This window comes from Sapajus apella, unplaced genomic scaffold (genome assembly GCF_009761245.1).
Source record: "Sapajus apella isolate SASKATOON/1434 unplaced genomic scaffold, GSC_monkey_1.0 scaffold19, whole genome shotgun sequence".
NCBI lineage: Eukaryota > Metazoa > Chordata > Mammalia > Primates > Cebidae > Sapajus > Sapajus apella.
In genome coordinates this window covers 10,153,049-10,176,504 of record NW_022436959.1, presented here as the reverse complement: position 1 = coordinate 10,176,504, position 23,456 = coordinate 10,153,049, and the positions used below count along the sequence as shown (strand labels likewise).

The following is a 23,456-nucleotide window of genomic DNA, read 5'->3' as shown; positions in this document are numbered from 1 at the left end:
TCCGCGGTGATAGATCACCATTTCAGTGGCATTTAAATCCCCGGCGCTCCTCCGTCTAGGTGACGCGCAGTCGCCCCCCCAGGCAGCCCAGGCGGCGGCAGCTGCGGCGGCGACAGCAAAGGCCGATTCGGAGTGCTGCGGCGAAGGAGAGCAGAGGCTGCCTTCTGCGCGCGCCCGACTCCGCTGCTCCCTCCTCCTCCGGCCTCCGGGAGGTTGGGGCGGGGAGGTGTCCCCCGCCCCCGTCCCTGTCCCCTCCTCCTCCCCACCGTGCACTGAAAGATGAACTAGCGAGAGGTGAGAAGGGAAGAGGCCTCTCGGCTCTCTCGGGGCGGGAATCAGTGGGCCAGGTGGCCGCAAGTACGCGGGCCGAGCCTGCAGCGCGCGGAGCAGGAAGGCAGGGAATCCGGCTGACACAGTGTCCTGGGTTCCCAGGGCACCTCCTCTGCTCTGAGGATGGGCTTGGAGGCCGCGGAGCAGTGAGGAGCGCAGAAAACCGTGGCGGAGGGCGAGGCCGGGCCACCGACTCTCCAAGCTCGGAATGGATAAGGAAGAGCGCGGAGGGCTGGCTGGGAGGAACTCGGGTGAGCGTGAAGGAGACGAGGGCAAGAAAGAAACTTTCCTCTCTCCAGGCTGGTCTCCGAAACTCTCCCAACTACCCTTGCTCGTCATTAGCATGGCAATGAGGAGCTTCTGTAATTCGACTGGGGGGGGAGGGGAGCGGGGGCGGAGGCGGAAGAGCCCCGAAAACGCCCTGGTCGGCCGGGCTTTTCTTCCCCACCCTCCCTCTCTCCTCGATCTCCGCCCCTTTCTCTTCCCCCTCCGCCCCTTTCTCTCCCCCCTCCGCCCCTTTGTCTCCCCCACTCAGTTTTCCACCGGGAACCCTCCGGGATGCGGAGCTACTCGGCCGCCGGATTTTGAGGGGTAGGAGGCGGGGGAGAAACGACGCTTGCGGATTTTGAGGGGTAGGAGGCGGGGGAGAGAGATGACGTGGCCAGCGTTGGGGCCAGGCCGTGTGCTGCCGGCCATCTGCCGGGGCCCGGAGACCTAGGAGCCTGTGTGCTCCCGCGTGGGCCTCACAGGGCCGATCCACAGCTCCAGCAAAGTACGCTGAACTCCCCTCGCGTTCCTCTTTTTCTGGAGAGGGATGTAAGAAGAAAAAGAGAGCTTCCTTTTATAACCCCCCTCATTGTGCTGCATGTCTGGAGTGGGTGTGGGGACTGGCAGGTGGGAGTGGCGGTGGACAGAATGGCTGATGGTGGACGGAACACTTTACCCCAACGACACTTCCTCCCCTTTCCAACGGACTGTGTAGTAGCTTATGAGAACCTTCTAGTCTTTGCCTAGAAAGACTCGTGCAAATCTGAGTGTCATCCCAGGCCAGGGGTACTGTTCCCCATCACCCTCCTTCTACCTTGAGGCTGATGGGGTAGTTAATTGTTGTTTACTATTAGGTTTCACGTTAACCCAGGGCTTGTAGAGAGAAAAACCCAAACAGATCAAGAACTGATGCAATCTTGGGTAGGAGAAATCGAGAGATCATCCAAGAAGCTTTGCAGCCAATGCTATATAAATTTTTCTCCAACCATGTGTACAAAGTTGGAATCAGACAGATGAAATTTATACTGAGGAATGTATGTGGGTCTGGGGTTTCCACTCTCCTTCAGCCTTTCCTCCCCTGTTAGAACAAGGAAGTTTTTTTTTTTTTTTTTTCAAGGCAGGCACATTTCAAATATATTAGTCACCCTTTCAGTCTTCTTTATTCTCTTCTCCACTACTGAGGTTCCCCCGAAAACTGTCCCCTCAAGAAGGAAAACCCATGCAAGCCGTTGACCCTGGGCTCTCTCAGTAGCAATGAAACATGCTCCCCAAACATTTCCTTTTGGAATGGTATTTCTCGGTGACTTGGATCCATCCCAAGCATGGTTAAGAGGGAGCACAGGCAGGAAAGGTCACCACTGCCCCAGTTTCAGCTCCTGGGAATCCTGGTTTTGGAGAAGGGGGAAGGCAAGGCGGTCCTCCTGGAGGCGGCTTCCTTGGGAGCGCCAGCTTCCCGCAGTGGGGAGAGAAGGAACTTCTGTGGGGGAGGGGACAGGATGTGAAGAGGTAGGAGTATTCCTCCCTCCAAGCCTGAGCTAGCAAGTTGGTACATCTTCCCCCGTTGCCTCATTCCTGTACCTTGGTTGTCCTCGTCAGCCTGGGTTTTCAGGACCACTTCGGCTGCAGGGCGCCTGCCACAAAGCCGACCCCGGCTGGAGCCACTCTCCCTCCTCTGCTAGTTCGCCGTCTCGGCGCTGCTCTCCTTCAGCCTCTCTTCCTCTCTCCTGGCCGTTTTTCAGGGGCATCTTGGGTGGAGTGTCTTTCTTGGGATTACGAGCTTGCACTAGCATACAGGCCCGCGGCCGCCCTCCTCTGTTTACTGCTCCCGGCTCCCGGCAGGCCGGGCGCTCGCAGCCTGCCTGGCTATGCCTAGGCTGGCAGCCCAGAGCGCCGCTCTCCGGGAACGGCACACAAAGGCAGCCTCCCCTGGCCTTGAGCCGTTAGGGTTCTGTAGCTCGATTCTTTCCCAATCTCCCTCCCCCAAGAAATCCTGGGACCGTTCCACGGAGTAGGAGACCCTTGGCCCTCTAGGCAAGTAGGTCAGCGCCCGAAGATTCGAGCTGGTCTCTTGCAACGCCTTGGGAGAGTGGGTGAAAGGCCAGCTTGGTCACGATTAAAATGATCGCCTGCAAGCGGTTTGCTTGGCTCAAAACGCCTCTTTCAGGGCTCTTTTACTAGAATGGGAAGGAAAAAGGAAGAAACAAAACGCTGCGGAGGCCCTGAGCTGTTCATGGCATCCGCAGCTCAGCCAAGCTGTTGTTTTAAAAGAGCAATAAAAATGAATTATGACTAAACGCCTTCTAACTTAATGCTTTCGGACGGGGATCCCCGGCAAATACGTAAGAGGATTTTTATTTGTGCATGTGTTCCTGCAATTGATCTCTTTGATGACATTCTCATTCATAGAAAGCGTTTGATTTATGAGCGTAGGACGAATCGCATCCAAGAGCTGCGCAGCTCTGGCCGCAGCCGGGACGCCCTGCTCCTCGCTGAGCTTGGGGCCGGAAACCAGCCATAGTCCCTACACTCCGCCGCCCGCCGCAGCTGGGATTTAGTGGAGGAAGGGGCAAGGGAAGGCAGGGAGCAAATCTATGAAGAAACATCGAGTTTTCATTGGAACTTTCAAGCCTTTGCTGATAAGAGCTGGGTTCTTAAACCAACCCGCCCCACACGCATGTTGTTTACATGCTGCATTTTCTCACGGTAAGAACAGAGCCTAGAAAGGGAAAAATAAACATGGGGATACCTAAGAAGGGAGGGGGGGGGAAGCAACAACCCAGTTACACAACCTAGATCACGTTTTATTGATATCATTTAAAGTGCTTTTCTTTCTAGAAACTGTCTTAATTTATAACCTAGGGTGTAGAAACACACCATTTTAAATCTCAACTTGCTAACCTGGCTTCGAAGCCTTAGTGATCCATTATTAGCAATGTAAACAGTTTTAAGAATGAAATATTGATTTTTCTGACCCGGAAAAAAAAAAGAATCCTAGAGTGACTGAACCACAGGGTTGGAAAGAACCTTTTCTGGGGTGCATTTTCCAGATAGTAATCACTGTTTTGTTTTATTTTTTGTTTTCTCTATCTTTTAGGTCTGTTTTGCCTGAACCCATCAACAGCTGGGAGATTAATCAACCACACTGAAAATGTGGAGGGATATATGGGGGAGGGGGTTGACATGTACATGTTTTAAACAAAAGTGTATAAATAAATGAATTGTTGATAACGTAGTTATTGACCTGGAGACTGGTAGCTATTGAAGAAACTCCATGTTACTCATTCCTGGAGTTGGGGGTTTCTGTAGGCACTTTATTTCTCCACTTTCAAAAGCTTGGGCTTGGCCCAAATCTTAGACTGCCCAATCCTGTCTCTATTACCAATTTAAATCTATGGCTTGAACCTATGCATTGAAAATCAGATCTATTCCCTTTAACAAGAAGGAGGAGAAGAAGAAGAAGCAAAAAAGCAAAAACACTTATTAGAAGCCCTAGCCATTTTCTTTGTTTTCTGTTTTGTTGCTGTCCATTGAAGACTTTGAACATGCCACCTTAATAAATGTATTAAAATTGAAAAAAGAAGATAAATTGTGACTATAATTTTATTTACCAAGTTAGACTAAAAGAAAAAGAAATCATATGAGCCTTGAAAAAAGAGGGGGAGAAAAATAAGAAAGCTACTTATAGCAAAGGAAAATTTATTCTATGAAAAATATGCGTGACAGTGCATCCTAATGTAATACAAAAATAAAAAGAAAGTGAAGATACAATTATATGATCACTTTCTTGCAGGCCTCATATATTGCTCACAGGAAATCACAAAAGGTTGTTGAGTTAGGTTTAAAACAACTAAAACTCCAAAATAACCTGTATAAGATGGCTCTGAAACTGGGTCAGGGAATCACTAAACAGAAAATCCTCAACATTTAAAGGAGGGAAGGGGTAGCTCAAGAAGAAAATAAAGTAAAAATATGAACTCCCAGAATAAAAGAAGGCAAAACCACCTGGTCAAAGGGGTTTTTGTTTTGTGATGCTTTGTTTTGCTTTAATGTTTTTAGTAATTCAGATGCTGCAAGTCAATTGTGGTGAGTGTGTCTGTAAAAAAGTCAAAACTGTCAGCTGAAATATCTACGGGACTGTCCAGGGAACCTGGCAAACTGGGCGAAACTGCATCTGAAAGCTGCAGGCAGGAATCTGTGGAGAAAACGTTAAAGTCCTGCAAAGAGGGGACCTCGAGGGCCTCGGGACTGTCATTGTTTAGGCCAGCTCCACAGTTCTGGCCCATTGTTGACAAGCAGTTAGGAACAGTGGGTGACTGGTGCTGAAAATGTTTCAGATTTTTCTCATTGCTGGTTAAAGGCGAGACTGGGAAACTTTGGGAGTCGCCATTGTGTCCACTGGGAGCCTGCTGCTGAGAGAGAGTATTTTGCTGAAAAGTGTAGCCTTCCCTCTCCAGAAGGGCCCCAGAGACGCTAAGGGCTTGCTCAAAGAGCGTCTTCTCTTCGTCGTCCTCCTCTACTTTCTCCGAGTCCTCAAGGCTTTTACATTTCCCTTCACTGTTTTGGTTTTCCTTGCACTGGGTCTGCCTCTTGTGCTTCATCCTCCGGTTCTGAAACCACACTTTCACTTGTCTCTCAGTCAAATCCAGCAGCGCGGCAATCTCCACCCGTCGGGGTCTGCAAAGGTACTTGTTGAAATGAAATTCTTTTTCCAGCTCTAAAAGCTGCGTGTTGGTGTAAGCAGTTCTCAGGCGCCGCGATCCCCCGCCGCTGCCATCGGCGATTTCCAGGGATTCTGCGGAAAGGGAAACCAACAAGAGACACACTCACAGTTGGAGGTGGAGGGGTCCGAGCGGGGCTATTCCACTGGAGAATAAATATAGCAGAAAATATCAACTGCAACAAAATGGCCGCCCCTGGATGCAGTAGAGCTATTGTACTGCCTTTCCTGGGAGCCCAGCCGGGGAAGACCCCATCTCCTCCACCTCTCTCGAATTCATGCCTGTGGCTCCCCCCAACCTCTTCATACGGGAGCAAACTTTATATCAGCCACAACACAATTTATAATTAATGCATCAGCTGCTTAGCTGAGCAAGAGCGATCTATCACTCTTCATTACTGTCAAAAAGCCAAACTCTAGGACAACTAGACAAGAAGAGGTCAGTTCCAACTCAAATAAATCATCCCACATTACACAAGTTAGGGAAAGTTTCCCCCCACTTCCTAAAAATATGTATGTCTCATTGTAGAGCGCAGGCATCAAACCCACTCTTGAGCCCACAGGGGCAGGGACAAGGCAACCAAGCATCTCTCCCTCTCCTCCTTCTCTCCCAGCCCACTCTCCCCTCCCCCCACAGCCGCTTTCGGCGCAGCCCGGAGAAGGAAGAGGATCCCGGGGACCTGGGGCCAAGTCTTTGGACTGACCTTTGTGGCTGAGGCAAGCAGGGCCGGTGGCTGCTGCTGCAGCGGCGGCGGCAGCCGGCGGCACCGAGGTTTTCTTGGCCGCCTTCTTCTCCTTCATCCATGGGTACTCGGGCGGCTGCAGGGCGCCGGCGGGCACCGGGCTGCTGCGGCTGCCCGCGGGACTCGGCTTGGGGCGGCCGCCAGCGCCGTGGCGAGGGTGACTGCCCGGGTTCAGGCTGGGAATGGTCTGCTCAAAAGGAGGAGGAATCAGTGTCGAGTGTGAAAGCGTCGAGGTCTTGATTGATGAACTTTGAAATGTATCAGCGACAGGGGGAAAAGATGTCAGGCACTCAGCGAGCGACGGCTGGCTATTGATAAAACCAATCTCTCGCTCAAATTCGTAATTCATGGCCTTCTCCTTGGAGTCCCCTCGGAGAAAAAGTTCCCTCTTTTGGAGGGGCTTTGGGGGGGCAAGGCCCAGGAAAAAGGCGAGCGCAGAGGAAAAAAAAAATCTATCATAGAAGATCGCTGCTGGGGTGTTTTTTTTCTAATTCACTGATTACAGCCGTATGGGGACCGCGCTACTATTAAACTATTGAATTCATGGAGACAAGGTTGAAATTGGACCGAATTGGCTGTCACATGATTGCTTCTGCCCAATGACAATTTGGGCTTTAATCAAAAGAAGCCACTGTCTGTTTGATTGATCCAAAAAAGTCGGGAAGGAACGCCTCATTGGGGGCCAGCGAGGCTTTATTTACACTTTTTTCACGGCAAAAATACATATATGCGGGTGTGAGTGGGGATGTCCCAGAGTGCGTGGGGGCGAGGTTGCCTGCGCACCTCCTGATCTGCAAGGATCTGGTGTGTGTGCGCCTGGGAGTGTGTGTGTGAGTGTGTGAATGTGTGTGAGTGTGAGCCCTGCTGTTGGTCCCGCCAGCGGCTGCCCTCTGCCTCCCCCGCACACTCCGTGCATTGTTTGGGACTGTCGGGAAGACGCCTCGCACCTCACAAATCATTTAAGCACCTCAGTCTGACGCCTGCAGTCATTAACAAAGTAATCCATTAATCTTCAAAGTTTTGACACCCGAGGACCCTGCATCCCAGCCACATAAGTTCTGTTAAAGCAGGAGAAAGGAGCAGAGGGAGAGAGGAGATGAGAGAGGGAGAATAAAGAAAGGGAAGGAGAGAGATGGAGAGAGAGAGAAGACAGAAAAGAGAGAAGAAAAGAAAGAGTTTGGTTGGGAGGGGTACCTCCTTTTCTTTCTCATTTCCTTTTTCACTTTTCCTAAAACCGGTTCCTGGATCTCAAAACCGATCTCTCTCGTCTCTGTTTTCCTTCCTGTCTGTCTGTCTTTCCCACTTTTTCCTCTTCTCCCCCTTTCTCCCTCCCTCTCTCTTCTGTCCGCCTCCCCTTCTCCCCGCAGCCTCTCGCCCCCCTCCCAGTGTCCAGCCCAGAATCAGTGCCCCCGGCCCATTGTTAGCAGGCTATTCCACGGCAGCTTTGCATCTGGCTCCGGCGGGAAGCGGAAAACGGGAGGAGGCTCTCGAAGCTTCCCAACCTTCCTGCGCCATCAACTTCTCAGGAGTGGCTGGAGAAAGATGCATGTGCGAGACAACAACCCCAGGTCCATGTGTCCAAATCCCCGTAGCCAGGGCGGCGACCAGCCAAAGAAATGCCGCCCCGAGCAGGCGTGTGCGGCTCCTGGCATTCTGGGTTTCATACCCGTAGGGCTCGGGTGCGGTGAGTATTTCCGATTTCCAGGAAGTCTGTTGGAAGTTACCAGCAGGGAAAGAGAAGATGCTTCTTCCTCTCTCTCCCTCCCTTTCTCTTTTTTTCTACCCTTCTTCTTGTCCTTGTCGCTCTGGTTGAGGGCTGGGGTTGGTTCAGATACCGCCAAGGCTCCCTGGCAGCCCGAACTGCTTCCCACACCTTCCTGATCCTTGGGCACCGGGGACGTTTGCTTCCGGGTTCTGTTGTGAGAAACAGCGCTGCGGGGAGAGGAGGCGACCCAAGGAGGAATTATAAAGGTTTTCGTTCTCCTTCATTCTCTTTTTTCCAATTTGGAGACTTGAGACTGAGCGCATCTTGGACGGTGCTAGAGGGTTCAAAAGATAATACCTTTAGGTTCCAAACAATAACTTTTTAAAAAAAATCCAAGCCAGAAAGAGGAGAGGAGGCTGAGAGATAGATCTGGAGGTACCTCTTCCCCCACCCCCAAACCCTAAGGATGGGTATTCGCTTTTGCTTCCTTTGAAATGGACCAAGTGATTAGACTCCCCCAGGCCGGCAGGCATCAGTGGCAGGAAAATAAATCATTCTGATGGCCAGGGACAGAGAGGATGGAGGGAGAGAAAAATTTACGTAGAAAACAAGAAAGGCCAACCAAGGAGCAGAGACAGGACCCCATCTCTGAGGCCGGCACCAAAGAGGGTTTGAGGTGGAAATTAGATATAAAGTGGCCTGTATCATTGACCAGCCCAGAGTTTTGCCTTGCAGATAGCGATGCTATTTTGGAAAATGTGAGGTTTTTCAGTTTTCTTGCTTTTATTCCAAACAAAGCTCCGAAGGAAGTCTGGGCGCGATCAATCTTGCTCACCAAAAGCCTTGACAGCTTCTAGCCCTTAAGAACACATTTCAGCTTCCAGCTCCTTCCAAGATAAAATGTGACCGAGCAAAGAGGAGAGCAAGAAACGCAAGTAAATAAGGAAAACTAGTCTTTTAAAAAATATTTTTTGGCAGTGAAGAGGGTTATAGGGCTGCTTTTAAAAAGGGTGCTTTGCATACTCTGGGATGGTGGCTGTTGGCATTTGCTTTTACCAGAAAATATTACAGGCTTAAGGGAAGGGAGGTGCAGAGAGGGAGCAGCGCTGCCTTCATATCTCTGAGGCTTTGTCAGGGGCTGCGTGGGTGAGAGCTTTCGGCCCGCCTCAGCTGCCTTAATTCAAATACCATCTGGAAGAAACCCTTTTCTTTGACCACTCAAGACTGAAATCTTCCCAAATCTATTACTTTAACCCTGAGATATTTTAATAAGGATTTCTTTTTAATATCTAGGAAACTGGGGGTGAATCAATATTTTCTTTGAAAGCCAAAATGAATATCTTGACCGGTAAGATATGGGAAATCATATTAGAATCTCATTTTCAAACCTTAGCCTTGGGGGAAGGAGGAAGCCTCCAAACCATCCCTCCCTCAGTTAAAGAGTAGATTTCAGAAATAGGTTTAAATAGTGGTATCCCTGAAAGATCTTCATCCTTAGGTGGATCTCTCCCCCAGCTGTTCCTTATTTTTCCAGATAATTTTACACGTGTCTCTAAACTGATTACTTAAAAGAAGACTCCTGTATCTGCTCAGCATGACCAAAAGGGAAGCTCTAGTTCTCACAAACCCTGGTTGTGCAGCCTCTGCATTTTTAGGTGCGCCATATTTTGGCACAAAGGTTGAGGTGTGGGGAGCAAATCTACTTCTCCCACAGCCCAAACTCTTTAAAAAGGATTTATGTATATCTATCAACCTGAGATATTTATGTATATCTCAGGACAGATATGGAGAAAGCACCTCTGGGTGTGAGAGAAACAGCAGCCTGGCTTTGCATCCTCTGAGCCTTTTCCTTAAACCGTGAGGAGTTTCTCTAAAGGCAGCTTGACGGGACCCAGCAGATACCCAGAAATGGCTCCAGTGCCTGCTTCTAAGGATCATCTGAGGGAGCTTCACAGGGGGAAGATAGAGGCCATGATGATGGATATTTTGGATTGCAAACAAAATGGCGACATTTTCCACTTCTGCCTCTGAAAGATACAATCCAGGGAGAATACGGTTTTATTTGTCACATCCGATGCTCCTGATCCCCAGGTGAAAGTGGTTCCTCACTTCTAGCTCTGAAGGGGGTGATGATGGGGATGCAGGTCTGAGGTTTGCATTTTCTGAATTTGGTTCCTTTCTCCAGGAATCCTTAAATCTGAGGATTAAAATATTTCCCTTTACTGAGCCTGATTTCGCCTCTACCAGCCAGTCAGTAGGCAGCCCTCTTAAATCCAGCAGTGGAAATGTAATATTTAGCTCCTGTAGCATCAAATGAAAAAAGCACTTATAAAATTGCATTTTTATTTCAAAGATACCGATCTCCTTGCTCTCCCCCCTCCCCCTGGGGCCATAAAAAGAAAGCTGGGAGGGAATGAGGGAGGAAATAAATTCAGAGGATGCCAAATACTACATAAATACTACATTCAGTAGGAAGCTGATGCTGGGATTTAGGCAGTCCGAGGAAGGGCTGGCTCAGGGTGACTCTCCCCAGCTCAGTCCTCCATTTGCTGAAGACCCGGGTGAGCCTCAATCCCTTTCAAACTGTTTCGCTCCGTGTGCAGATTTTAGGAACCATTCTTCCCTCCTGACACGATAATGGACCGCGAAGCATTCCCAGAGGAGACCAGGAGTCCGACTGCTCCCGGAAAGTGCTCAGCATCCTCTGTGCGGCTGGCTAATCCCGGGATTTAGGCAATAGCTGGTCAGCTTTGGCCCAAGGAAGAGTGTGGAGCAGAAGACCGCCCTGAGTTATCTCCCGGCCCGGCCGAGGGGCACCTGTGCGCTCCCGCTGCGCGGTGGGCTGGGATGCCTTTGTTTCCATCATGCTCAGCACTCGGCAGCCACAGCGCCCTCGGCCTGCCTCCGCAGCTGCTGCGAACCAGGCAGCCCAGCGAGCGGGCTGCCCAGCGTTACCAGGGCTGCCGCAGCCGCCTGGCGCCCCAGCCGCCATCCTGAGAATTCGCGGAACTTCCAGGAGAACAGCCTGGCCAGGCCGGGTGCTGGAGCCGGAGGGCTGCTGTGCCCGGCCTGCTCCGCCGGCTCGCATCGGCCTGAATTCCACGCAGACCCACGTCTTCGGCCAAAGAACCTCTTCTTAACAAGGATATTATTCAGAATAAAAACTTTATTTCTTTTTGTTTTGTTTCTCAGAATGTGAGCAGCAAGGAATGTAGAACTCAACACAAATCTAGCATTTTTCGCGTTTACAGATTTTTTTTTTTTCAGTTTTGCCGGATTCAAACCTAAATCACTGTTTTCAAAAGCTGTATCTTCTCTGGTTTTATTGCATCATTACCGTTTAAAGGAATTCTATTTCCCTTTCAAATAAAAAAAAATTTCTATGTACGCCAATACACAGTTGAACAAAAGGTCCAAGAACCCTTCTGAACAATCAGGGCACAGAATTTCTTTAATATAAATACGAACGGATTGGGGATAAATAATATTTAAAACTTAGATTATTCAATGCTTGCAAAAAAAATATAAATAAATCTGACTGTTCACCAGCATACACACACGGAAAGACGTACACTTAGTCATCCTTGCACAGGGAGCCCCTGTTTCAAAGCGCCTTTGATTTTTTTTCTCTCTCTTTACAAGTGCAATTAAAAAAAAAAAAGTAAAAATGAAAAAAAAAAAAAAAAAAGTAATCGCTTCCCCTCGGGAGCCATAATGTACGAACAAATTCACATTGAAAACTCGACTAGAAAATTTGTTCATATACCCTGTTTCTGATCAAAGAGTGGAGAAGGTAAAGGATGCAGGGCCAGTGGCCTAGCGAGGGGCAGGAAGAGATAAATATCGCTACTGATACAGCTATTCCAGCAACCAAGATTGCTACGTCACATAAACTATAAAAATGCGTTACCAAAGAGCAGGGAAACCGGGAAATGGAGTTCGGGGGCGCAGAAGGAAGGAAAGGGCAGGAAGAACGAAAAAAAAAAAAAAAAAAAAAAAAGCAACCAAAGCAAAAAGGTGGGTGGGGGAGACTCTCCTGGCGCGTAGCCCCGAGCCCACCATCACAGGTGGGTGAGCTTGGGTGCTTCCTGAATTCTTCCCTGAGAAGGATGGTGGGCGGTAAGGTCCGTGTAGGTGGGGTGCGGCTCCCCAGGCCCCGACCCATGGTGGTGACCGCTGCCCAGCGGCCCGGTGCCCCCATAGTCCATAGCGCCCGAGGCAGCGTGGGGGAGGTGAGCTAGACCAAAGAGGGCTGGCCCGGAGTTGCTCATGGGCTCCACATAGCTGCCCCCCACGAAGACGGGGCTTCCCTGTATGTGTGGGGTCCCATAGCTGCCGTTGCCCTGCAGGCCATGAGCGTGCGGGTCATAGTCGGGGGTGCCCCCTGAGCCCGCCCCTGCCGCAGTGTAGCGCTTCTGTGGGGGTGGCGGGGGTGCACAGCTAGGCAGGGGCGCAGGGTAGGAGGAGGGAGGCAGCCCGTAGGCACCCTGGGGAGGCTTGGAGAAGGGCGGGGGCGACTGGGGCTCATACGGGACGCTGTTGACCAGCGAATGCATAGAGTTCAGATAGCCACCGGCGCCAGGGGGCACGGGACTGCGACTTGGAGACTGCCCCCCCGATGACGTCAGCATTCCTTTGCCCTTCTGATCCTTTTTGTACTTCATGCGGCGATTCTGGAACCAGATCTTGATCTGGCGCTCGGTGAGGTTCAGCAGATTGGCCATCTCCACCCGGCGCGGCCGGCACAGGTAGCGGTTGAAGTGGAACTCTTTCTCCAGCTCCACCAGCTGAGCGCTCGTGTAGGCCGTGCGCGCGCGCTTGGAGGAAGCCTGGCCCGGCGGGCTCTTGTCGCCAGCGCAACTCTCGCCTGCGAGGACAGAGAGAGGAAGAGCGGCGTCAGGGGCTGCCGAGGCCCCGCCCAGCCCCTGACCCAGCCCCTGACCCAGCCCGGCCCCTCCTTCCTTTACGCCCCAAAGATTTCTCCTTCTGTCAGGGCCCAGAGAGAAGTAGGAACTAGGTGCTATCTTCTTTCCTGGTGGGTAAAACAGTGGTAGTCCCTCATTCAGCCAAGGAGCAATCATAAGCTTCTCGGGGAAAGGACAGAGAAGTAGCGCCCCCAGTTTGCCTTCCTGATCTGGATTTTCTTTTTAGAACTATCAACTTTTTGGCATTTACTAGTCTCTTTGACCTATCAGACAACAGCCTCCCTGTGGGCCGGTCTCAGCATCTCCATTCCGTTCACAGTAACTGAAATGTGGGAAACCTAATGTACACACTCAAACCTTCTTTCCCTCCCACACTGTCTGACAATAATTAGGCAGTAGCTTCTACTGGCCACTTATTTCTCTCTACCCAGGAAGAGTCTCTTCTGCCCATTCCAAGAGATGGGCAGACTGGAAACCTCAAACTGGAAAGCCTTCTCTGCCCAAAGGAAGAGATCCCATTGAAGGTATTCATTTCTGGTGGGGAGGCCTAGGCCCTTCATGCTAGGTCCTATTCTTTAGGGTTTCCTATGTTGTCAAGCAGCCTGCCCCAGCTTTTGTCCACTAATCTTCTACCCTTCTGTCTTCCCTGGCCCCCTAAATCCTAGCTCTGGAGGTCCCAGATGCTCAGGCTCAGGGCAGGGCACTGGCAACTGGAGAAGGCAGGGGCAAAGGTAACCAAAATGCTAAGATGCCTAAGGCTTGGGGCCTTTCCTCTAGTGGAGCCTACTTCCAGGAGGCCCATGTGGTTCCCATTAGGATGACAAGTCTGCATCCCCCTCCCCCAGGAGATCTTTGGCTGCTTTCATTGTACTAAGTCTGAGTAGGGTCTTCCCAGAGGTAAGGCAGCCACTCCATCTGCTGGAGCAAAAATTGGCTCTGATTATAGGCAAAGCATTGATTCTGACTTGGAGGGTGATTAGGCCTGTTTTTATTTTGCCACATTTCAGCATGAGGAGGATGTCACTGTTTCATTAGAAGAGCTGTGCTAAAAAGATGGACAGTGGAGCTCAGCTTGTTCCTGCACAGAGGTTCTAATTCCAAGAGTGGAGCAAGAAAGGATTCCAACTACACTAGACCCTACTCGCCCTTGGAGAAGTCCAGAGAGACTCCCGCAGGTCTCTGGGGTTTTCCAGCCCACAGAGGCCTATCACCTCCCTAAGTTGCAAAGACTCTGAAAACCTTTTTGGTGGGGAGTGGTGTGGGAGCAGTGAATTCCAGACACGCTCCATTGCGCCTAGGCTGTGCTGGATATGGTGGGCAGTAGCTTGGGGGCCGCAGCCAGGCCAGAGGACCCTCTTCCAGAAGGTACTCTTTTACCTGAGCTGGAGCTGCTGGTTTTCTGCTTCGTGTTTTGTCGAGACTCTTTCATCCAGGGGAAGATTTGTTTGGCCACTGTGGGTGAGTTGAGCAGGGGGCTCTTGGCTGCGTTGGCAGGGGTGGGGTTGCTGCTGGCATTCTGAGGGGGGGAGACAGAAGAGGGGGGCGGAGGCGCGGCAGGGGTGGGTGCAGGGGGCTGAGGCGGGGGCTGAGGCGGCTGTAGGGCAGGGGGCGCGGCCTGGGGCGGCGGCGGGGGCAAGGGCGGTTCGCCCAGGCTTGGGGGCTGGCCAGGTGGGCCGCTCAGGGTGCGCAGGCATGCGTCACTCAGCTCAAGTGCCTTGGGGTGGCCCCCGGCGCTGGAGGGGGACTGGAGTGAGCAGGCGGGTCGGTGGTACTCGCCATCGGCGCCCAAAGCGGCAGACCCCGGGTACGGCTGCTGATTGGCATTATAAGCGAACCCGTTGGCTGCCTGGTAGGGGTAGCCACCGTAGATCGCCGAGCTGTCGTAGTAGGTCGCTTTTTGCATCGCGTTGTTTCACGATCTTGATCGCACACTCTGACAGCGGTTTGACACCCTTGAGGGCGCACATTGGCACGCCCCCGCGGTCACGTGACACTCCGCCGCCAATGGCCGCCCCGCACAGACCTGGGGGGGCGAGAAGCGCAGCGCGGTGAGGGCTCCGCGCAAATCCATCTTACTCTCAATAGCTAAGTGACATGAAAGCCATAAAAGAAAAAGTGGTCAGCAATATTTAGCAGCACGACTTGGCCCCAGGCGCAGAAAGCCGCGCTATAAAAAACCGCTGGAATTTACTGGCAGCTACAAATATTTGCTTAACTTGCGTCTGGATTTGGGGGATTTTCCGGGGAGAGAGAAGGAAAATGAGTGAGGGCTGGAAGCTGACTCTCAGGAGCAGGGGTCCAAAAGGTGAAAGGCCTGATAGGCTAGAAAGAAACAAGGCTGGGAGTTTTCTTTTCCAGGGAAGAAGAAACTTGGGGTGTCAGTTTCTGCTCCTTGGCCTCCTCCAGAGGGCCCAGGACTCCTCCACTCTGGGAATCTTGGGAAGGGCAGAGAGGCAAAGGGGAACTTGAGTCGCCAATGTTTTCTCCGCTTTAGGACTGATGTTTGCTAAAAGAGCCCTGGGATGGGGTAACTTCCCACCCAGCTCCTTCTTAGACTTTCCTGCCCCCAAGAGAGTTTTGCACAAAAAAATTTCAGGCAACTTGCCCCATCCAACCATGCTGGATTTCAGAAGCTGAGCTTGTAAGGCAGTTAATTCACCTTGTTGGGGATATGACTCATCTCCTCCAAATGGATTCCTCGTGGCCAAAAAGGCGGGGAGTGAAAACTTTGGGTGGCACACATTATGTGTGTGTGTGTTTAGGGGGAGCGACCAACAATAACACTCCCCCCACCACCACCAGCAAGTTGCAACTCAAATCCTAGAGATTTCTTTACTCCTTTTCTCTCCCTGTTTCTCAGGTACTTTCCAGCAAGCCACCCTCACTTCTTTCCCCCATTTACAGAAGGTTCCCAGACACTCCTGTCTTGGACTTTCTGAGGTGCTGTTATTCAGGGCGACTATCAAATTCTACCTGTTAAAACATGATGGATTAGAGAAAAAAAACAACCCACCAGGAACCTGAAAAACCAGCGTTCATCTCCATGACCACGGCTTGAACTCTCCTTCCAACTTAACGATAATAGGTTCTGTCTTAGAAACTGCTATGTAATTTGATGTATGGGGGTCACTTGGCTCCGGACGAGGGATGGAACCACAAGCCATAAAATCCTGCCAGAGTTTCCTGATCTTTGTGTGCTGTTGTTGTTGATATTTGTTACTTGGCCTATTTACCTGCTTCAGAAATAACAGATAAAGGATAACTGAGAATTTAAAAAGCAGTTGAAAACCTTCTCAACCCTCTTTCATTTAGAAAGCAGTTTGCAAAAGTTATGTTTTCTTTTTGTTTTCAGCGATTGCATGGTCAACCTCTAGTTCTCAGCACAGAAAAGTTCCATGAGAGTTTCAAATATTCACATACACACACACACTCAGAATGTCAGTCCCTCTGACCACTTAAGAAAATTATAACAAATTCTAAAGAAAATGGTTTCATTCAACCCAACTATGTATATTGAGTGCCAGTTATTCAAGTTTTCCAGGAATATTCGATGCTTTGTTAAATAGAAAAAAAAGATAATGTGTTGCATCTACCAGAAGATGATTATAATTTCATTGTTAATAATGGACTCCTTTAGATTTCATTATTAAGCCAACAATCTGACCAACATCTGCAAAACAGGCACAATTAATTTTCCAGAACCTCAATTAAAAATTACAGCATCCCTTATCCAGAGTTACTGTCAGTGATCATGAGCCCTGGAGCATTGTTTCTCTTTTGGAAATAGGAAGCTACACATATCATGATTGAAAGTAAATAAAGGATAAAATAAAACTTAAAACTGAATAGCAATTTAATGTATCAGATTCCTTTTCTTTTACTGAAAACAGTTCTTAATTACATTTGGCAGTGTTAATGTCTGCATTATAAATTTTTTAGATACCAAGCTTGTGTAAAATAAAACATCAGGTTAGGAAAATTAGACACTTGAACAGCAAGATATTAGATAAAACAAAATTAAGTTGACTTTGCACAAGCAATATTTCTAGTGACTTGCTAATCCATTATCACAGGTTATACCAGCCTGCTACTTAAGCCTTTTTATCAAGTTATGCATTTTTTGCAAAATAACAAAAATATCTGTGAAAATCAAAGAGCATACAACAGCCCCCACAAACTTAAAACATGAATTTGACTCTGAGATCCCACCAAAATCCCCCCTATTGTTTGAAGTTGGCAGACCACCACCTTGGAGCTCATACATCCCCTCACCCCAACCCAGCCCCCAAAGTTTGCAACCTAGTAAAGAAGTTGGAGAACTGCCAGCCAGGAAACTTTGCTTTGTACCCTCAAGCAAGGGCTGGGGATGAGGGGAGATTTCTCTACAAAGATTCGTTTCTGGACAATAATCCCCAAGTGCAAGAGTCGAAAGAGAGTTGAAGAGGCTACACTGAGTGCAGGAAGCAAGCCCTATTGTCTCTCTGGGAGATGTGCCCAAATTCAACCTCTGTCCTTCTGAGATCGCTCTCTCTTTCCATTCCCTCCTCTCCCTTAGCCTTCCCTTGCCCCAGATCTAGGCAGGTTCCTCGGACAGGAGCCCCGAGTCTCCTGCCTACCCTCCTTCCCCCTCCAACCCAGAGAAGTTGAGGCTGGGCTAGGGGAGAGGCAAGAGGTGGGGGGCGGGGATGGGAAAGCGGCCTGAACTCGAAGTGTAAGGGTATCAGTCACTGCCGGGAAGGAAGCTCCGGCTTGTGAACTCTTCTTGAACCGAGATTTAAGTCTGCAGCCATAAATCACCGAGACGTAAACTCCGCCATTCAGCGCCGGGAGCGGCCGGTTGCGGCCCTGCTTACCTTAACTTCTGACGAGCGCCGAGAGCGCAGGCTCGGGCTGTGGCTCAGGCACCCGCTCCCACCCCCGGCCCGGCTCGGCAGCCCGGCCGGGTCCCCTTGGCGCAGGATGGGCACCGACCCTCAGCATCAGCCGAGACGGCAGGCTGGCGGGAGACCCCGAGGCCCGGAAGCCGCCGCGCAGAGCGTGGCCGCCTCGCTGCTCCGGCACGGCTCGCCCAGGGCCGACTGGGGCGGCTTGGACCCCCCCTCCCACCCACCCCACCCACCCACCCCTCCCCCACACCTCCGCCCCCTGCCCTTCCCGAGGGCAGCAGCCGCGGCCCGGAGATAAGCGCTAGTGCGGCGCCGGGCTCTGCCTGGGCTAGTGGCACCGACTTGGGTATGTTTCTTATGAATATTACACGCGGAGCAGCGTCTGGTCCGGGGGTGCGGTGGGGGGTGCTGGGGCGGGCGGGAGGGGAGACCAAGGCGGCTGGGGAAGCGCGGGCCGGTGTGGGGGATGGAGCTGAAGCGAGGGGAGGGACCGGAGGGAGAAGGGGAGCTCGGTGGTGGCCAGGGGAGAGCAGCCTCCCCCCACCCCCAACTCCCTCCCTCTCCTGCTCCCAGGCGTCACTAAAGTCCAGGAAAATTATGCTAATGAGGACAAAGGGCTCTCACAAAGGGGCTCTCTTGCTGGGCTCTATTTCTTAGGAATCCGTTCGAGAAACCACGTATTCCTCTGCCCTGGACACTTCCAATTGTGCCGTGAGGGGAAAGAGAACCAAGAGAAGTGAGTTTCCCAGACTTTGCCCAGTTTACTTCACCTGCCATCCCCAAACAGATCTTTGGGTCGGGGTTTGGGGAGCTGGGATAAGGCTCTTTAGAGACCCCCAAGAGCCACCTGGGCTCTCTTCGGTTATATTTTTAGGCAGAAACAGCTAACATCCTAGCAGCCAGGAGGGAAGTACCCCGGGAAAGACAGATACTTGTTCCAGCAGTGAAATGGGATGCTCTGGGCTCAGGAACACACAAGGGTGTTTAGAAACGTGAATCGCAGGGCTTGTGTGCCCATTTCACAGTGCAGACACGCAGCTTACCCATAGGGAAGACAGATAAAGCTCTGACTCCAAATATACATATCTACACACAAACACACATACGGCAGGGGAATACATGGTTTCTCAAATGGATTCCTAAATTATATATATAATATATATTCCTAATTAGTGGGATGTAGTAACGCTGAGCTGGGCAAAAGAAAGGCCCGAATTTGCACGGTAATATTGCCACAACTTGAAAGAGGATGGTTGTCCTCCCAAAGCCTCCTTAGCTCCCCAGCTTCAGAAGCAAACTCTGCAAGGGTATGAGTGTAGCAAAAAAGAGAAATGGAGATTTCCTGCAATCCCAAGGTGTCAACGGCGGGTCCTTCTCAAAGGAAGGTGTTAAAAATATAAGTAGTATGTTTAAACTGTCAAGGAGCCAAAGTGTCACCTTAGAGCAAAAACAAAGCCAGGGGAAAAGGGAGAAATCAAAAAGCACTCCAGGCCAGGGTGGCCTCATGCATACCAATGGTTTTTGTCATTTATGGCTGGGCAAGATTTATGACTCGGCGCCCCAAAGCTGTAAACAGAGCACAAAACAGCAAACACTTGCTCCTTATGGCATATTGCAGCGCAACTTGAAAGGGGTAGCCGGCCGTGTAGGAGGTGAGAGCCGCTGCAAAAATCCATTCGGTGGCATTTTCTCTTCAAACCAGCCCGATCGGATGTGGCATTTGAAGACAGAAGGCGTGGGTCAATAATCAACCCGCACTTTCTCCTCCAAACTGCTGACGCGACTCTCACCGCCTTCTCAGCTAAGTCAGCTGCTGGGAAGGCCAGCTTTCAGTGAAAACCGTCCAGGGAAGGAATTCTCTGGGCCAAGGGGACCGAGGGCGCCGGAGCAAGGGCTGGGGAGCCGGGAATGCATACCTTTCCGCTGGCGCCAAGACCCTGCAGGGCAAAACGCGCAGACCCGACTTGAAGAGCTGCGGGAGCCCAGCGATATCTGGGGCAGAAGCTCGGTTCCGGCCAGGGCTTCTATCCGCCCCATAGGTGGCTCCCGGGCTGCGGGCCTCAGCGGGTAGAAGTGGGGCTCCGACCTCAAGACGAAGGTCCGACGTCCTGGCGTACAGATGGTCGGTGCCCCAGTCTCAAGCCGCTCTGCTGAAATCCAAAGGACTGGCTTTGGAGCAAGCGTAGGCGAGATTTTAAAATAATAATTTATACTGAGGGAAGGTTTTTATTTGTCGGTTTGTTATTGGTGTTTGTTTTTTTAAAAGATAAAATACCAGTTGTTGATTTCCATCTCCAGAAATTACTGGCCGCTGCCGCTGAGCCCTTTCTATACAAATCCCGCAGCAGTTCGCCCGGCTCCACCAAAACCGCAGAGCTTTTCCTTACTGAGGGGACCCCTTGGTTCCACCAGTTTCCCCAGATCCCCGTGGCTCCCGAGCTCTCATCCAGGGAGGACTAGAAGAAAACATTTTCTCAGCACTAGAAGAATACTTGGAGCAGCAAATGTGCCTGTGGTGCCTTTCTACCATTCAAGGGGGTATCCTCCTGAAGGCGTCTGAGAGGGCCTCTGGCGGCTCCAAGGCTATGCAGCCGGGGAGGAAGGTGAGGAATAATGTGGGCAAGAAGAGGCATCAAAATCCCAGAAGGGGAGGAAAATTATTCAGGAAATGTACTTGCCTGTGAGGGTGAAGCTGCCATTTTGAGGTAGAAGGGGATCAGCCCTTTTTGATACCTAATAGTTAAGCATTATATATATTGGACTGACTTTAGCACTTTCATGGAAAGAGAAACGAATCTGAGCTCTATAAATGTGGCTCTTGGCTTCTCACTGTGCATGCTTTTATATAGAACTAGAGTCCATCCTTAGATATTTATTCAGCTTGCTGGCACTGAATCGACAATAAAAAGATGCCTCTAACAAACCTCTATTCCCTCTCTCATTCTTTCTAGTGAAACTATATTATTTATGAGTCTTTAACTGGGTCAAAAATGCGCCAGAACTGGGTCATAAATCATATGAAATGCTGACAAGTAATTGAACAGCAATTAAAGCTTACATTTTATTTCCAAGGGGTGTTTTAGAGCACTTGAAAGGGCCTCAGTTAAACACAGTTACTGCCGAGGCCGGCATTGGGGAGGGCAGAAGGGCCCTTTCGTTCTGGGGTAGTAAATCCCACTCAAGTAGGGGATGCCTGATTTGATTTTTTTTTCAAGTACAGAAATAAATAATCTATATTTTAAGAAGTCAAAGGGACAAATCCGACTTCTGACTCCTTATAAGCATCCCTTTCCCTACTCCAAGGAGCAGAATAAAGTAGAGTTTCCTATACCTTTCCAGGGAGTTTCCACCCTTCCCAGGAATGTGGGGTCCCCAAAGCCCAATTAGCTGGGGCTTTCCCAATAATCTGGAAACACGAGGTCTAACTTTCATCTGCCTCCACCCTGGCTACAGCTCTGTTTTGGGAGCTCTGAAGCTGTAGAGATGTCTGCTTCTGCTTCCTGAGGAATCTTGTTTCTGGACTTCCCTCCCACTGGCCAGTTCTGGAACTCTCCAAGCCAGCTGGGGCTATACAAGGAATGCCCAGACCAGGCACATTGATGAAGTCCAAACCTAATCCTGGCTCCCTCCTTACTCTGTCTCCCGAATGTTAGAATAAGGAGCCTCAGGGCATCCAGCAAGCTCACCCCACCCCAAGGCTCTCCTAGGTCTGAGCTGTCTTTCTTCATCCCTCTGGGGCAGAGGGTGCTCAGGGAAACAATGGCAGGCCCTCCAGTTCAGATCCTCGGTCTGGCTTCGTGGATCCGGCTTGTGGGGGAGCATGCTCTGCAATCTGGCACTAAACAAAGTGGCTGGAAGCATCATCAATAAAATGGCAGCACATCTGCACATTTCCCTCATTGATTTCCCTCTTCCAGCTGCTCAGGCTGCTCAGGTCAGCCTTAACCCTCCATCCCTTGCCTGAAAACACTGGAAGGGAGATTTCCCTTCTCCCCCACCCATCCCCCACCCCTCCCGGGCAGTCTAGCCCTGCAAGCCGGGCCACCTCGGCCTGCACCGGGCTTCAGGACCCTCTTTCTGCCTTGGGCTCAGTTCCCAAGACTCCAGCCCTGCTCTGCTGCAGTGGACAAAGCCACCTTTGCACTGGGGGCCATTGGGCCCACCTAGTAGCCCCCCAATACCCCTAATTTATACCCCTAACACTTTCTGAGGCACTACTGGGAATCTTTCAAATGGTTTCAGTTCTAAAAGAGAAACAAAGGAAGAGAGAGGCTGAGGGTCCTGTCTGTGAGCCAGGGTCTCCTCGCCTGACCTTTGTCTCTCACAGCCATAACTCACTCTAGATATGAACAATCAGCGGAAATACCTTAAAATAAATTCCATCCTCCTGGTACGGCCTCGACTTCCATCAGCTAGCTTGCCCAGAACGGCTCCATGAGTGCTGAAAACTGCAACCTGCTCAGAGAATGCTCTCCGGAGAAGGGGAAGGAGAAGGAGGAGGTGGGTGTGTGGGGGTTGGGGAAAAGCTCCAGCTCTGTAGAGAATCTAGAAAACGTAATCACAGGCGAAGCCTGCCTGGGTCTCCGCTCCAAATGCCACAATAATGCACTGTATTATGTGCTCACGTGGTCATACGTCAACTTAAATCCTTTTATTTGAAATAGGGAACCACTAAAGGAACTAGGTTTCCAAACAGAATATTTAGCTTTGAGGGAGGGTAGGTGGGGGACCTCAACCAGCAATTTTGAGTTTAAGAGCTCTGTCTAAGCAATAGAATGCTGGGGGCCATCCCCACATGAGTACCATGCAAGACAGCTTATCTCCACTTATATTTCTTTACACATACTCCAAACACAAGGGTACAGCAATGCTATTCTTATTTTTAGAATCCACTTAACTTTCCTTACAGCCTCCCACCCTCGGACAAGCTGGATCCTGTACACCCATGCACCTCAGTCTCCTCTGGCTCACAGGCCAGTATATCAAAAGGCAAGGGGCAGGCCCAGAAACAACTGGCCTGGATAGCGGACTTCCTCCCTCCCTGCCATTGTATGGAGTTTGCTAACACCCACACCATACACCACAGCCACTAGAGAAACCAAAAAGGCCCATAATTACCTGACAAAAGGTTAAAACATCTCCTCCAAGTCCAGCTGGTTTTGTTCAATGGGAGCCTACGAGGAAAGATGTGCTTGGCTATAGTGTGGTCCGGGTTTTGCAAAATCTGGAGAAACCTAGTGCCCTGACCAAACTTAAGCAGTTCCTCAGTGCACAGCTGAGTGATACATGAAACTATAGGTTTCTAAAGATGAAAAATATCAGAGGAAATCATCTGATTGATCTGCAAGAGACCCCCTCCCAAAAAAAATAAGAAAAAGAATCAACCTTCACTGGAGCACCTTAAGTTAACAAGGCAACCTGGAACCCTCTCTACAGGCACGTCTGTCTACCCATTTTCCAAGACAATTCTGTGTCCACCAGCAAATTCTCCCCCCACCCCCAGACATATCAACTCAAAGATGAGAAAGATCCCTCTTCAGAACTCTGAAAATAATCTTGAGGAGAAAACCAGTAGAGAACCAACTGTGCTCAGTAGGAACCTAACTGAAACAAATAAGCTGCCCCCACCCCTACTCCTGCCTTCTGCCTGGTGACATTGCCCATCGATTTCAGCATAGTACTGTTTCATGCGCTGCCTAAAAATCTTCTCTTTCCCGTTCTTAGTTTCTGAACTTCTGAGAGTGCTGTGAGGCTAGTGAGATCCTCAGGCCATATTCTGTTTTTTCTGGAGAATGGTCTTCAGCTGGCTATACCTAAGTGTAAGGACTCACTTGTAGCAGCTTCAGGAGGCTGTGCATGATTCCTCCCTTTCACTCCTCCCCT

The 23,456-nt window shown here is 50.5% G+C and overlaps 2 protein-coding genes and 2 long non-coding RNA genes across 10 annotated transcripts in view; 2 read left to right on the top strand and 2 right to left on the bottom strand.

Moving 5' to 3' along the window:
- Positions 1-171: 171 nt before the first annotated feature.
- On the top strand, positions 172-3,583 carry LOC116557444. 2 transcript variants are annotated; one of them, XR_004271521.1, is made up of 3 exons: positions 172-294; positions 433-581; positions 3,004-3,583. It is a non-coding gene; the product is annotated as an uncharacterized LOC116557444 (long non-coding RNA). The 2 variants fall into 2 exon arrangements; XR_004271520.1 differs by lacking the exon at positions 172-294 and having other exon boundaries at positions 301-581.
- Positions 3,566-7,167, bottom strand: HOXA2 (homeobox A2). Its single transcript, XM_032286934.1, has 2 exons — positions 6,019-7,167; positions 3,566-5,389 (listed from the first exon to the last, which is right to left on the bottom strand). Exons 1-2 carry the CDS (start codon positions 6,404-6,406, stop codon positions 4,650-4,652), a joined length of 1,128 nt encoding a protein of 375 aa, XP_032142825.1. The 5' UTR covers positions 6,407-7,167; the 3' UTR covers positions 3,566-4,649.
- Positions 7,168-10,908: 3,741 nt separating this feature from the next.
- HOXA3 (homeobox A3) overlaps positions 10,909-23,456 on the bottom strand; it is a 45,313-nt gene continuing 32,765 nt past the window's right edge. For 2 of the 6 annotated variants that reach the window (XM_032286925.1, XM_032286927.1), the window contains 2 exons: positions 14,065-14,710; positions 10,909-12,629 (listed from right to left, as the gene is read on the bottom strand). In XM_032286925.1, the coding sequence (XP_032142816.1) occupies positions 11,824-12,629; positions 14,065-14,590 (1,332 nt within the window). In that variant the 5' untranslated portion in view covers positions 14,591-14,710 and the 3' untranslated portion in view covers positions 10,909-11,823. Of the gene's footprint in view, positions 12,630-14,064; positions 14,711-17,540; positions 17,780-19,489; positions 19,724-21,939; positions 23,156-23,404; positions 23,455-23,456 lie in introns of those variants that run through there. The other 4 variants (XM_032286923.1, XM_032286924.1, XM_032286926.1 and 1 more) reach the window with 4 other exon arrangements.
- Positions 17,818-20,500, top strand: LOC116557439. Its single transcript, XR_004271518.1, has 2 exons — positions 17,818-17,919; positions 19,872-20,500. It is a non-coding gene; the product is annotated as an uncharacterized LOC116557439 (long non-coding RNA).